The 15,663-nt window shown below is 36.0% G+C and overlaps 1 protein-coding gene across 3 annotated transcripts in view; it reads right to left on the bottom strand.

Moving 5' to 3' along the window:
- LOC129265160 (pyruvate carboxylase, mitochondrial-like) overlaps nucleotides 1–13,721 on the bottom strand; it is a 37,317-nt gene extending 23,596 nt beyond the window's left edge. For 2 of the 3 annotated variants that reach the window (XM_064101599.1, XM_064101596.1), the window contains exons 1-8: nucleotides 13,592–13,721; nucleotides 9,188–9,422; nucleotides 8,442–8,626; nucleotides 4,990–5,155; nucleotides 3,416–3,561; nucleotides 3,019–3,136; nucleotides 2,211–2,481; nucleotides 961–1,123 (exon numbers count right to left, since the gene is read on the bottom strand). In XM_064101599.1, coding sequence (XP_063957669.1) covers nucleotides 961–1,123; nucleotides 2,211–2,481; nucleotides 3,019–3,136; nucleotides 3,416–3,561; nucleotides 4,990–5,155; nucleotides 8,442–8,626; nucleotides 9,188–9,395 — 1,257 coding nt within the window. In that variant the 5' untranslated portion in view covers nucleotides 9,396–9,422; nucleotides 13,592–13,721. Of the gene's footprint in view, nucleotides 1–960; nucleotides 1,124–2,210; nucleotides 2,482–3,018; nucleotides 3,137–3,415; nucleotides 3,562–4,989; nucleotides 5,156–8,441; nucleotides 8,627–9,187; nucleotides 9,423–12,279; nucleotides 12,371–13,591 lie in introns of those variants that run through there. The other variant, XM_064101598.1, reaches the window with a different exon arrangement.
- Nucleotides 13,722–15,663: the final 1,942 nt, after the last annotated feature.

Below are 15,663 nucleotides of genomic sequence, written 5' to 3'. Positions count from 1 at the left end.
GCCCCAATATTGTTTTGTGAACTGACTCTGCTAAGGAAGTAGTCCTAGGAGAGTTGACCGTCCCTTGGGAGGATATTCTAAAAATGTGGCAGAGTGTACAGGCTGGAAGGTATTTTGCTTCCCCTTTGAGGTTGGCTGTCGTGGGTTCATAGCAAAATCATTGCCTAGGTGGTTTCGGGAGTTGGGTATCTCAAATAGAGAGAATAAGCATGCTTGTAGGGCTGCTTCTGAGGCAGCAGAGAAGGGTTCTGCTTGGATTTGGACCAAGTATGTCCAAAGGAAGAGAGTAACCAGCAATTTAAGCAACTTTTTTTATCTGTTACCAGAGGGGAAGGTGGTGCTTTGCACTGCTGACTCATCACCAAGAGGGAGTATTGTTTATAACAGGCCGAAACTCCCAGTGACTGGTGGAAGAAGAACTGATAACTCCCCCTGGTAATGAATGAGGCTGCGTTCTCAAGTTTGTTTAACACAACCTGTCATCGCTAGCAAAGGCAAGAAACTGGTGCTAAACATTAGTCAGATATAAGGATTTTAATGGCTTTTACACCTCCGCAAAACATGATATACTGCATATTCAAAGATCTTCCTGTTATGATAATCTCCTCTTGCTGGTCTAGGATCTTAAAGTAATCCTCTATTGTGCCTAAGACAATTAAACTCCAACTCCTGGATGTTTGAACAGTCTTTCTTTTGGAATAACATCCTGTTTCTTCCCCATTGACTTCTCAGTGTTAATAATCTTTTTCTTCAAAGGGTTCATGCGGCTGAGCCTTTGTGTGTAGTAACAATCATACTTCAGTGCACATGGTTTACAGCAGAATTGAGTCATTGATTTTGAAGCACTATCATAGTGAGAGTAGATTTCTGTTAGTTCAATCACACAACCAGAAATAAACTTTAGTCATACAGTAGATTGATAGATGATGAGAGCATTAACAAAGATTACCAAGATTATACCTCAATTCTGCCGGTATCAGGTTGAAAGTTCTTAGCCGGGTCCTCTGTTGTAATCCTACATTGCATTGCACTCCCTTGTATCTGTACATCATCTTGTGATAGACTAAGCTCTGGAAGACTGTATCCCTCAGCAACCTTTATCTGAGACTGAACAAGGTCAACACTACAAATACAAGGATATAAAATATTAATAATGATAATGATAATCATGATAACAAGTGGAACGCCTCTGGCTGTCTCGACTGCATTACGCAATTCAATATAGCAACAGTGCTGACTTTGAAACAGCTATTGAATAATTATTCACCAAAAGAAAACACTCATATGATAATAAATTAATATGTCCATTAACCCAACATGACTTTTGACCATAATCATGTGACCTTAGACATGTGCAAGACATACTTGATAACCCTTATGTCTATGTTTCATAAAATGCATGTTTTGATCCATAAACTTTCAAAGTTATGATGCCAATTCAACAAATACCCCCAATATGGCCAAAGTTCATTGACCTTAAATGACCTTTGATCTTGGTCATGTGACCTGAAATGCACAGATGATGTTCAGGGATACTTAATTGCTCTTAAGTCTAAGTTTTCATGACCTAGATCATGAAATTTCAAAGTTATGATGACAATTCCACAAATACTCCCAACATGGTCAAAGTTCATTGACCTTAATCATGTGACCTGAAACTTGGGCAGGATCTTCAGTGATACACTATTACCATTTGTCTATGTTTCATGAACTACATGTAGGTCCATATACTTTCTAAGTTATGATGACATTTCAAAAACTTAACCTTGGTTAAGATTTTGTCAGAAAAGCAGCGCCTATAGTCTCTTTCTGCTATGCAGGCGAGACAAAAATCGTCACTGTTTTGCAGATGTTTATTTCTAAGAGAAATTAGGAATGACTACCTATAAATCAGATACATAAGTCAGTTGACCCATAAAAAAAGACTGAACTTAAACTGGTCTTTCTAATTGGTTTTCATTCTCAAAATTAACCATTGGGAAATCCATTGACTTGGAGTTAAATATGAGATATATATAGGAGTGGCATAAACATTGAGTATCCAAAATGCCTAAGTACCATTCTATATGTCAAGTGACTAAAGTAACTTAACCACCGAAGTCAAAGCAATTTGCAGACCAGATTATGCCGAACATGTTTTTTCTACTTCTTCAAGTTCCGATGTCCCAATAGATTCAACTTATTAAGCAGATTCATCCATACATACATACCCTGTAATTTCTTCAGTGACAGTGTGTTCCACCTGTAATCTTGCATTGACCTCTATAAAGTAATGATTGCCTTGTTTATCAAGGAGGAACTCAACAGTCCCAGCATTCTCATAGTTGACTGACTGACAAAGTTTAACAGCATCAGACGTCATCTTGTTCCTCAGGGCGGGGTCAAGCATAGGGGCAGGGGCTAGTTCAATCAGCTTTTGATGTCTACGTTGCACGGAGCAGTCACGCTCATAAAGATGGATGACATTTCCAAATTTGTCACCTGTGATTCAACATTAATATGGGTTAATTACTTGGATCTTGATGAAGACAAATGATCATTTTTAATACAACTTAGGGGGTGAATCAGCTCTGTCCCTTGACCCCACTACCACCCATTTTGACAGAGCTATAGTCTAATCTTTTCGCCTTTCCTAACCCTCCCCTTCCCCCCTTGTCATCTATCTAATAACAACCTTACAGTAACATTGTGTTATACCTACTTCAACTGTTTCATATCATCTACGATGATTTCACACACAAAAAAACTTTCATGACATGTGATCTTTTCCCAAATTAATTTTCATCTTCTTGTATCTGTTATTGCTACATAATTGAGATATTTTGCATTATACTAGAAAACAAACATGAATTGGTCAAATAGACTCATAAAATCAGTTTACAAATAACATGCTACAGGTGAGTAAGTATAATATATCACAAAAAATTTTTTCATTACAAAATATTTTCATAACTGCATTGAAGATAAGTTTCCAATATATTTGCCATATCATTTCCAATTAATATTCTACATTATTACCTAGTACTTGTACTTCAATATGTCTTGGCTCTTCTATATATCTTTCAATGAACATTGATCCATCACCAAATGCTGACAAAGCTTCAGACGATGCTCTTTCAAAGTTCTCTTTCACTTCCTGTTCAAACATGAGATAAATAAACATATCAAGTATTCATGATACTTAGCAAAATTTGTTCAAAATTACAAGTCTAGATTCAGAGTTGCTTAAGCTGGAAGAGTGTACCAAATGGTAAAATATTGAATGGAATGGAGGGATGTTGCAATCAACCTTGGATTGGATAGATATATAGACAGATTCAGAACACAGGTGCAGTAACATTTTAAAGCCCATAAGATTTGGTAAATCTCCTTCACAAGTATTGTCCACTATCAAGTAACCATTACATTAACTTACATCCATAGATCGGACGACTCTCATTCCTCTTCCTCCTCCTCCATATGCTGCTTTGAGGATAACTGGGAAACCATACTGTTCACAGAATTCTTCAACTTCTTGTGATGTAGTGACTGGACCATTGGTTCCAGGTACTACCGGTACACCTGCACCACATAACAAATCATCAGGAGACAAAATTATCATAGTCCTACAATGGGCATTTCTGATAAATATTCAAGTACTACAAAGAAAACAGTTAAAACATATATATGATATTATGATTATCATGTAATAGATTGTCAAAGATTTATTAAAATATGATAGCTATTGAGATATTCTACATATATGCCATTTTTTTTGGCTACATATTTCCCGTTCATATATGGGTTGTACCTCATTTGGTTTAGAGCCATTTTGGTTTAATACCAGTTGGGAAAATTCACAGATCATATAAAACCAGTAAAATTAGATGCAGTCTTTAGGTCCATCAACATCAGGTCTAATATAACTTGGCTTATGTCTCATTCATATTCAATAATCAAAATGGTTTTAATGGTTTAATTGATTTTCCCCACTATAAGATGGTCTAAGAAAAGTTAGACTGCAGCCAAATAACTTGAAAATTAGATAAGATTACATAGGCCAAACAGCACAAAAACAGGTTGTAAATACAAGGCAAAAGCGATTTTGTGTCTCGCCCACTTACGAAAATAACCAGAAATACCGTGATTTGCGAGGGCACGTAACAGAATTGTATCAAAACTTCATAAAGAAATGACTGGGATGGAATAACACTTGTCATAAGAGCCTTGCACGTAAACTTTAATGTTGACCTGAAAATGACCTTTGACCTTACCATGTGACCTCTGACTGCAGCATAACATGCAGGTCGCCTAAGTACATCTACAATCCAAGTTTTGTTGAAAAGTGACTTATGGTTGCGGAGTTAGGTGTCATAAGAGTCTTGCATTTAAACTTTAACGTTGACCTGAACATGACCTTCGACCTTACCATGTGACCTCCGACTGCAGCCTAACATGCACGTCCCCCAAGTCCATCTACCATCCAAGTTTGGTTGAAAAGTGACTTACGGTTGCGGAGTTAGGTGTCATAAGAGAGTCTTGCATGTAAACTTTAACGCTGACCTGAAAATGACCTTTGACCTTACCATGTGACCTCCGACTGCAGCATAACATGCAGGTCTCCTCAGTCCATCTACCATCCAAGTTTGGTTGAAAAGTGACTAACGGTTGCGGATTTAGGTGTCATTAGGTTTGTGACGGACGACATTTGGATCCCTAAGTCTCGCCTTCACCTCTGGTGGGCGAGACAAAAATTGGATAATTCCATACATCATACCAAACTGGTGTTATAGAACTATCACATAATCATGTATAAATGTCAAGGGGTGCCTTACAGAGTGGAAAAAATCTACTGGTGATTATTTCTCTACCTACTTTCATTTCAAATTATCATTCATAATGGGGGCTAATTTTTACAGTTTAAAGGCTAAATGTAAATCGCCCCAGGTTCATATAATTTATCACTGATCCATTGCCCCAAACATCATAGGGTACCCATCATTTGTTTACCTGCTGCTATAGCAATTTGTCTAGCTTCTACCTTGTCACCCATCTGATGTACGACTGTAGGTGATGGACCAATGAACTTGATACCAGCTTCGGTACAAGCCTTGGCAAAGTCTGCTCTTTCTGATAAGAATCCATATCCAGGATGAATAGCATCAACTTTGTGTTGCTAAATAACAAAAAAAAAAAGAAGAAGAAAATTTACATTTGTGAGCCAGCATAGTGAGCAAGGCCCCAACCCATTGATAATTTTTAATTCATTATTAATTTTGTATACATTTTGGTGTGTAAGTACTCAAATTGAGAATAATAATAGCTGTAGGCCTATTTATTTGGGGGAAAGCACTTTTTGCCTGAGGATACAAAGTGCTGCTAATATCACCCCAGCTTTAGCTGCACTACCCATACAGGTGCTCAAGCAGGAAAGGAATTTATCTTTAACCCCCTTCAGTACTAATATTGTAGGCTACAGGATATGAAAGTATGAATAATATTCATGATAGAGTGCACTGTACTTTGTTCAAATTATCATAACATGTACAACTTTCATTCAATTCCAATACTTTACACTATCATTTAAGGTGTAAGTTGAAATTAATGTTGAATTTGAATAAAGAGAATTTTGTGAGACCAAAAATTTCTTCTCAACAGAACTGTCAAGATGTCAATGAAATGTACTTGTGTCTTTTTACATCTATTTTCTTTAATCAAAAGAATGTAATCCTTTATTCAATCAAGCTATTAGTCCTTTTCAGTGATCCAATTAGCACCTTATTGTTTGCATACAATAAACCATGTACATGAAGTCAGCTAATTGAAAATCCATAAAGCCATTAGAAACCAACCAACAGTGGCTAATTTACATTACATCCATGTACAGTAATGGATACATGTACCTAACACCTTGTTTGATTAACATATTGTACTACATGTAGGTGTCCCTGGGAAAAAATTAAACTCGGGCTGGGGTAATTTTCCCCTGAAAATGCTCAAAACAGCCCTGGAATGTTGCACATTTACGCAGTAGGTTGTGACAAGTCGCCCTCGAAAATAAAATTATTTTTTGCCTTATGATACATGTTCATTGTAATCATTTAAGTTCAAATACAGTGTATCACATGGGGAGTGTCATGATAATGACACTGGGCAAAGACTGTAGTTTACCACTGACCTGGTCCCATGGACCTGGTAAATAAATATAATGTATTATGAATTTAAACTGCTTGGCAGGACTTTGAGCAGTTTACTGACAAACAGGAAAATCAATTTGTTAACTGCTTTGACATTCACTGAAATACTGAAACATGCTAACAAATAGATGATGTATGCCAACTAAGTAATTTTTTGCCCATGATCAAGCCAAATTGAAAAATAATAAAACTGCCAGCCTAGGATTTTTGGGGGATAATTTTGAGTAACATGTTGTGTAAGAAAAATGTAGCAAGAATAGATGTAAAGCATTTTTTTTCAAATTCCTTTTCCAGTGTAGAAACTGTAATTTGGAAAACAATACAACACTTCCCTTGCATTTGATATTGGTAGATAAAATATACTTTAATCATCAAACTGAAGGAGACTGCAAATCAATTTGAATAATGCATGCATGCTCCAGTGTTTGTAGTGAAACCCAAGAACTGTTGTCTCAGCTGGTTATTAATATAATTCAGCATTTTCCATGCACAACCTCATTAGAAATAAAATGTCATCATCGCTCCTTTTGTACCAAACTGGTATATGTATCCTTTATCATGACTGCTCAAAAGGAAATTGGAAAGGGGGATCTCTTCATTGTAGCATGGAGACTTTTATACATGTATACGCTGTATTGTTTTATGAAAAAAATATCTAAAGAGAAAACTTACTATACTTTGCTAGAAATTATGCCTTTTATTGGAGCTTTAAAATGATTAGAAAACATCACAGAGAAACTGGCAGGGTTCCAATGAACAGGGATATTTTACAATCTTTGACCATGTCTCGTCTCAAGGTATCATGAACTTCAAAAGTGCACATTGAGGTACTTGAATAACATTTAAAGGGATAGCTCAACCATAACAGAAGTACAATAAAAAGAACAGTAAATTATATCACTTCCTGAATTATTCATAGACAATCATTCCATAGTGAGTGGCTCTGCTCAATAAATTTTCACTCAGCGCCATGAATATTTTATGCACACACAGCACTGTTGAATACATGTACATGTATATTGGCAGTAGAAATCTGAATCACTGAGAGAAAAAAATCTGTGTCCTTTAACCCTAAATAGACTGGGCTATTTTGATGCCTAAGAAGACCGGGGGGGGGGGGGGGGGGGGGGGGCTGATTCAGCCCCCCCCCCCTATGATTTTGGCCGTCGACCGCACGATCACGATGAAAATTGGCACGTGCATTACCCATGGCATAATCTCCAACACTGTAGGATGAAATTTTCCGAAAAATCTCATAATTCATTAATTATGCTAATAAATAAGTAAAATTAAATACTTGCTCTAATTAACTAAATAAGGCCTCTAAACTGCTAATTTTTATTCACAGACTCTTTGAAGGATTCTGATCAAATGTACTTTAAAAAAAATTCAATATCACAATTCTTTTCTTATGTATTTTATTGTTTTTAAAATTTCTTATGTATTTCCTTGTTTTTTCAACTTTTGGTTTTTTATTGTTTTTTCAATGGAAATCGTCCGCTACTTTCTTCTGACCATTAACAAGACGAAATTAATTGAGTTTGATTAGTTGAATTGAAAATAATGATACATGAATTTTGGCTAAAAACACAATTTGCATTGGATTTGTACACAAATTCATGTTTTTGAGCAATTTCGGGTCGACATGCACTTACAAAATGTTGCGTAATTTTGGAACCACATACCAGGGCGTCGCAAATTTGGTCTCAAAAGTTGCGCAAGACTTATAAGAAAAAAGTCATGGAACGGCGCGGCGCCAGCTTTTCGCGTTACAGATTTATTGCGAAAAATGTCGAGGGGGGGCTGAATCAGCCCCCCCAGTCTTTTTAGGGTCAAGCGGCAATGTGTCCATGGCAACATGTTCTAAGCATTATAAACAGTGTTTTCAAATCTTTGAATGAATAATAATAGTATAATCTCAAACATGCAGAGAAGAGCCCCATGGAAATCATAACAACTTCCATGGTAGTCAACTGTGGCACCATAAAGATAGCTTTAAATAAACAAAAATCTATTTTCTACTATTTGTCACTATCTCAGGTCATATCATTAAATATACAATGCTATTCAATATACTGAATACATTTCAATGAAAAAAAACAACACACCACCAATTCTTCAGTGTAATAGAGATTTCTGGTTTAGGAGATGAGATTATTATATCTGTGGTGATTACATTTCTCCTTTGACTGTGGCATACTGTTCCTCCTGCAAGACTGCTAATAAAAAAACCCAATTGATTGGAGTTCATATATGAAATCTTACCTTTGCAATTCGTATGATTTCAGGAACAGACAAGTAAGCAGCCACAGGTGGTAATCCCTTTCCTATCAGGTATGCTTCATCTGCCTTGCCTCTGTGCATATTACCTTTATCTTGCTCTGAATAGATAGCAACCGTACGGATCCCTAACTCTGTACATGCTCGAAATACTCGAATTGCTATCTCACCTGAAATCATATTGAGGAGAAAGTTATGGTACCTCAATCCATTATATCAAAATAACCCCCCAAAATATTAATCACTTCTAGCTAATTTGATTCAAACTTATCAAAGTACTAAATGATGCAATTTCAATATTATCGTCCAATCGAATTTCAAGTTAGTTCATTACAAATAATTTTTACTTCACTCCTATTGTATAAATTCTAGCAATCAAACTGTATTCACGTTCAATCTACAACGTTATTCCATTTTACAAGCAACTCTATTCCCATCACATTGGTGTAATTTCAGTTGAACATCACAACGAATAGTTAAACTGACTTTAAACATACACAACTGAAAAGACCTTGATCAAACCAAATATACAGGTAATTCATTTCTAACATATTCATAAGTATCAAATTGTATTGTATTGTATTGTATTTATTTTCCATCAATTAAAATAACAGAACCTAAACAAGAACCTAAATAACAGAAACTAAACAAGAAACTGTTCATATAATCCAGAATATAAAATATAGGTAGTGTTTTTTTTTCCATGTCTGTAATTAAAAAAAAATTCTTACCTCTATTGGCAACCATCAATTTTTCAATCTTTTTCTTTTCAGCTGGCTGCTCCTGTACAACGGTCGATCGGTATCTGTTGCCATGGAGACCACTGGTTGATAGTACTGCACAGTAAGGTGTGGCTGTCTTTTGTAATTGTCTGAATTGCCATGCTTCCCGTATGCGAGGTAGGAGAGTGCTAGCACGAGATGCCTGCACTTTAAACATGGTTGATACTGGGTTCAATTAAACCCCCTGAAAGAATAACAAAAACTGTTTAAGATGTACTATTATACAACACTATCCATTGGAGCATTTCCCAAAGTCTTGCTCAAATTACAAAAAGAATTTAAGAATGATTTCATGCAATGAATTTGAAAGCCAAAAAAAAAATTCTTAGGATGGGCCAGAAATAGTGTTTGGTGATAGAATAAGTTTATATTTTTCTACATACTGTAACTCTTACAGTAACTGAAAGATTATCGGTGACTAGTGAAATGAACAAAGTTTGATTGTGCTTGCACTCTAGAACTGTTTATAAACCAACTATATTAATACCAACTATTCAGTTCTTTGAATACAATCAAACCTGTGATTGCAGGACTACATACCTGTTTCATAAAGACCATCCAAGTTTTGTGTCTTTCATATAATTTTACCCACTGATACAGGACAAGAAAATTATTGATATCGTATAATGAGAACATGTCCATAAAACCACCAGCCCATAACAACTAAATACACTTTGATTGGGCAAAATTAATTTTTTCAGAGGTTTTCTGATTTCTGTTTCGGAGAAATACATGTACATATAAATTTTTATTTATTATTGAACAGTAATAATCTTATCATAAAGGTCAACACTATCTAGCAAGGTAGACATAATAGTCCCTATTCAGTGTACAAGCCTGTCTGCCTGTGAAACAAAGTTTGAAAATGGTTAAAATCATATTTGGTGCTGAATAATTCAGATATTTTTTAAAGGAACAATATCCAAACAATTAAACCTCAATCAATACCATCATATATGTTGTAAGCCTTAGGATAAACACTATTCCACTTCCTGTAGTTTACTCCAGCTGGTTTTGGTATAAAACTGCTGGTACATGTAGAATAGTGGAAAGTACACTCATCAATTATCAAGGCAATTCACAACCTTAGACACATACTGGAGAATAGGAATCAGACTACCAGTATATTCATGTGGGAAAGAAAACAGCCTTATTCATATAATTCACATAAATTTTATACATAATGAACTGGGATATGAAATTATTCTACACCCTGAATATGGTGATGTTTCTACTTCTAATTTTGATTATCACTTATCAATATCAGGCCTTCATTCTACCATTAAAGGACAAGTCCAACCCAACAAAAACTTAATTTGAATAACAAGAGAAAATCCAACAAGCATAACACTGAAAATTTCATCAAAATCGGATGTAAAATAAGAAAGTTATGACATTTTTAAGTTTCATTTAATTTCACAAAATATGCACATCCTGGACGGAATGCAAATGAGGGAACTGATGACGTCATCCACAAGTCTGATCCACTCACCATTTCTTTTGTATTTCATTATATGAAATGTGAAATATTCAAAATTTCTCCTCATTGCCCTGTTAAACAAAGTTTTATTTCTTCCTTAAATGTGGAATTACCATAGTTTTAACATTTTATGGTTCAATCAAAATTGGTCCTTATTGTCAAATCTGTAAAAAATTGAAATATTGTACAATTCAAACGATAAAAAACAAAAGAAATAGTGAGTGAGGGACATCATCTACTCTCTCATTTGCATATCGCTGACTTGTGCATATAACTATTTTGTGAAAAATAAGCGAAACTTTAAAATGTCATAACTTTCTTATTTTACATCCGATTTTGATGAAATTTTCACCATTATGCTCATTTGATTCTTCTCTATTGATTCAAATCAACATTTTTCTGGAGTAGACTGGACCTTTAAGCAATGTCATTTTCAAATGCTAAGTCAAATGGGGCATTGAAAGAAACATGCAATCAATTGAAAATCAATTATGGAGTCCACAAATCAATAATTTGTCAACTGATTGTTGATCTGTTTCTTTTGACAAGGAACTGATTTGTTACAGCTAAAATTGATCTATTAATAACAAAAATGCATTAGTTTTTCGAATAGTTTGCAAACACCCCTTACATGTAGAAAGTTTACCCTGTGAAATGGCGGAGTCAAAATTTTTAAATGCCATTCAAACGAATGTTAAAAGCATAAATGGTTTCCTATTTTTGACAACCATTTGACAGTAAAAAGAATCTTGCTCAAAACTTGCTAAAATTTCACACCTTTACATGCAAGAAATGTCAATCTACATGTATCTTCTATATTTTCTTTAAATTGATTTCATTCAGTTCTTTGAAGACTGTTCCTTTCTTCATTAGCTCTGGAAGATTGTTTTCTGTCACATTCTGTCTACCTGTACTTATGAAAGTCAAAGTGTGACAATACAAAATTGTGCTTATAGAATTACTGTGATGAATTCAGATCTGCAGGTGAAAGGTTGACAGAAGCAAAAGAATAAGGAACATAATTAAAGTTATGAGTATTTTTAAACATGCTTCTGTGAAAAAACAGCAAAATCATATTAATTAATAGATCACACTATATGATTTTTGAGCCATAAGAAATTAATTTTATGGAAAAAATAACAGGAGGGGGTTGGCAAAATCATGTTTAAAAATTTAACCCAATAAATATATATATATGGGGATATTGCCACACATACATGTAAGCTATTAGGAAAAAGTCAACAACAAATGTTGATGAAATGCTTCCAATCTAGGTGTACAGTCTCCATACTCATTTTGCAAAATAAAAGGATCAAAATTTACTATGGCAGAGCCTGTAAGTACCTGGCAAGTACCTCTCTGAACACGGCTACAATATTACCCCCTTAAAACAAACAAACACACACGAAAAAAAAACACCCTAAAGGCCCCCTTTATTTATTAAAAAAAAAAGATGTTTTATTGTTTTTCTCTCAAATTAAATTCATACAATTTACAGTTCACAAAGTAACAATTGTAAAGAATAATTCGAACAAATTACTTAAACCCTTATACATTATACCTTATGCCATATGGCCGCCGTAGAGCAAATGTGTCCAAGGTATTATGCACATCATAAGGCCTGGATGGAGGGCCGTGCATCGTATACTTCCAGATCCAGAACAGAACACCAAGGCCAACATCAGACTTGAAATCACCCAGTGTGTCTGTCCCACCTGGAGCAAGGAGGCTCCACGAGAGTAAAAATCATTTACTAACATATGCTCACTCTCCATGGAGCAGCCAGGGATTGCATCCGATTCAAGTGCGTGTACTGCAAAAAAACACTAACTTTCGCCCCCGATAGGGGGCAGAGGCAGAGTAGCTCAGTCGGTTAGAGCGCATGTTTCGGATAAGATCGTAGATCTCAACGTGAGGGGTTCGAGTCCCGCTCATGCCGAAACGCGTCTAACAAAAAAATCTGATGCTATAGCGTTGAGTGTTAGCGTGCCTCACCACTGTATTCAGTGCAGGTGTGAATACAGTTGGAAAACACTCCGTCCATCGGAAAGGACGCAAATGTTGGTCCCGTGTATAGGAGAGGTACAACCTATGCACGTTAAAACCAATACACTATTCGTCAAAGAGTAGGGTGTTCACCCAGTGTATTGCACCTGCTGGTCCCGGCAAAATCCAGGTCAAGTACCCAAAGCGTTTATGCCCAGGAGGGCGCTGCATCGTATACATCCAGATCCAGATTTCTACTTTCCTTCTAAAAGATCTAGCCCTAAATCATGTAAATGGTATAGGCCTACAACTTCATTTCTGACATTTCTGCAATATTGATTTCATTTTAAAACAAGAATTCATTTAAAAAACAAGAAAAATATGAAAAGACTGGGAAAACTTGCCACTGTGTACAGTGTTTACGTCACCATGGACCATCTTGATTTCTTTGTCTTCTTGTCTAATCTTGAATAGAAGGAAAGAAGAAATCTCTAACTTTAACTTAAGTAGGCCTACCAGCGTTAAGTTAACTTTATTTTAGGGCAGAATTTTCAGTTTTTTTCGCGGTACACGCACATGAATCAGACCTAATCCCTGGCTCCGTGGAGAGTAAGCATACGTTAGTAAATGATTTTTACTCTCTAACATTAGATAGAACTTAGAAGCCTCCTGGCTAGTCCCGCCGCAAACCGACCAGGAAAGGCACAGGCCGGGCCGCCGGGGTCTGTCGAGGCCTGCCACTGGCACCCGGCAGTCCCTGGCATGCCCACGTTCATTCTGGAATAATCTTGCATCTACACACACTAACTTAGATCTAAATCATTAATTCGGTCAATACCAGGCAATAGAAATGGACAAAGTATAAGAGCACTAAAATTTATACTTACTCAGGTATTTAAAACGAAATATCCGCTGAGAGTTACTCGAAAATGAGAAGAAAATGGTGTGTTCAAAGTCACTTTCAGGGACTGTCATGTCACCACGTCGACCACGTTTGTCTTGCCGTTCTAATTCTTCATTCATCATAACATCGCTGGTACCTATAAAGAGTCATCGAGAGAGAGATGGATCAATCGGATTCGCTCAACACACATACACTGGTATGATAGATATCTCGTGTCTGGATGTGGAAAAAAGTACTAGTGCAAGTGGTTTGGTGGTGGTGTGAGAAGGGGAGGGGGGGGGGGGTGAATTAATAAGAGGAGGTTACTTGAATTAAATGGTCAAAATATACATGGCCAACATAGACAAGGTTACGATGAACAAAGTGTCATCATTGAATGCAGTAGTCAATGTAATTAATAATAATAATTATAACAATAATATAGGTATATTTACCCAGGGAAGCCACTTCAGTTCCGAAAACTGTTCTCCCAGCGGGCCCTGCTATTATTATTACACCGGCTTTAGCTGGGCTGCCAAGGCTCTCAAAGCATATTCAAGGAATTTCTTCCTATACCGGGTAACAATTCACCTCACCTGGGTTGAGTGCAGCACAGTGTGGATAAATTTCTTGCTGAAGGAAATTACGCCATGGCTGGAATTCGAACCCACGACCCTCTGTATCAAAGTCAGAAGACTAAATCCACTGGGCCACAACGCTCCACTTATGAATCAAAACAATTAAGGGAAGGCCACAGCTTAGCTTAATTGACTTGTGACTGTGTGGCAAAAATTCTTTAAATATCGAGTGAACGAAACGAGTAAGAAATGTTTTCACCTTTTCAAAATAAATCTCAATTTTGTATTCGGAATTTGAAATGATATCTCAAAATATGGCATCATAACTTATACTTTTCTTTAATTTAGTGAAAAATTCCACGACCAAGGTAAAAAAGGAAACAAGGAAACAAAATGATAGAGAGAAGGGTGAAATAAGAATATTTTCTGAATATTATGTCAAACTATATCACAAAAATTGATCTTTGAAAAGAAAATGTAGAAACCGTTGCTTGCTCACTTCGCTCGCATCATTTTATCAGGTTTTTTCCCAATACGCCAGGCTAGACTCGCCCCTGAACTGCCCTAAAAGTTAACTGAATTGCCCTCGAAAGTATACTCTTAAACTTTTTGACAAGAAATACACTAGCACTCAGAGGCTATAGGGCTAGAGGAACGGTGTGGGAAACTATAGGAGAAATGCAATGATTATTTTCCGTCGCGCGAAGATCGGAAGCAAAATTTATGTATGAATTTAACAAGATAAATAATTAATGTTTCCTTATAGGTTTTTATTCTGGTGAGAAAAAAAAGATTAAGAGATTTCCCCTTTCCCCTTTCGCTTTTAATTTTCTCCTTTTTTACCTTCCTCTTTAATTCTTTTTTGGGGGGACTTTTTGGGGGCGACCATCCAACCGTCCCCTGGCTACGAGGCTGTCTATATAATATTGTACCGTATTGTATTTTTTCCCGTCAATTGAAAACAATAACAAAGATATATATTTACAATGATCAGTAAAAAAAAGACGAAAGGATTGCCCTATACTCAGCGTTGATCATCTATCAACGGTGGCAGAGGGGCCCCTAGTCATAGAAATACATGTAAAATATAAATCAGGAAAGGAAAAATAATTGACTTACAATAAGATAAGACAACAAAATGTGTAACATTTTAACTATTATTAGTAATAAACAAATTTCCATTAATTTTAACAAAGTACAGAATAATTGACTGATTGATTGAATATCACAGGGGATTACAATGAAATTGAAGAATACCTTGACAGGATAGCCCATGAAAGCTGAAAGGCTTATTTCCAATGGGGTGCTATAGTTAGTATAAAACATTAATATATTGTACCAAAAAGTATAAACTACGACAAGTATATGGAATATGGTATAATGAATAAAAGAAGCGTGATATTGGGCCATTTTGGCATTCAAGCGATGGGTGGACCCAAAGGGTGGACCAATTAGGGCAAAATGATAACACACCAAATAGGCCTATGAGCCGGAACAC

Source organism: Lytechinus pictus, chromosome 7, assembly GCF_037042905.1.
Source record: "Lytechinus pictus isolate F3 Inbred chromosome 7, Lp3.0, whole genome shotgun sequence".
NCBI classification, from domain to species: domain Eukaryota; kingdom Metazoa; phylum Echinodermata; class Echinoidea; order Temnopleuroida; family Toxopneustidae; genus Lytechinus; species Lytechinus pictus.
The sequence above is the reverse complement of the archived record's forward strand: the minus strand, read 5'-3'. Positions and strand labels throughout refer to the sequence as shown.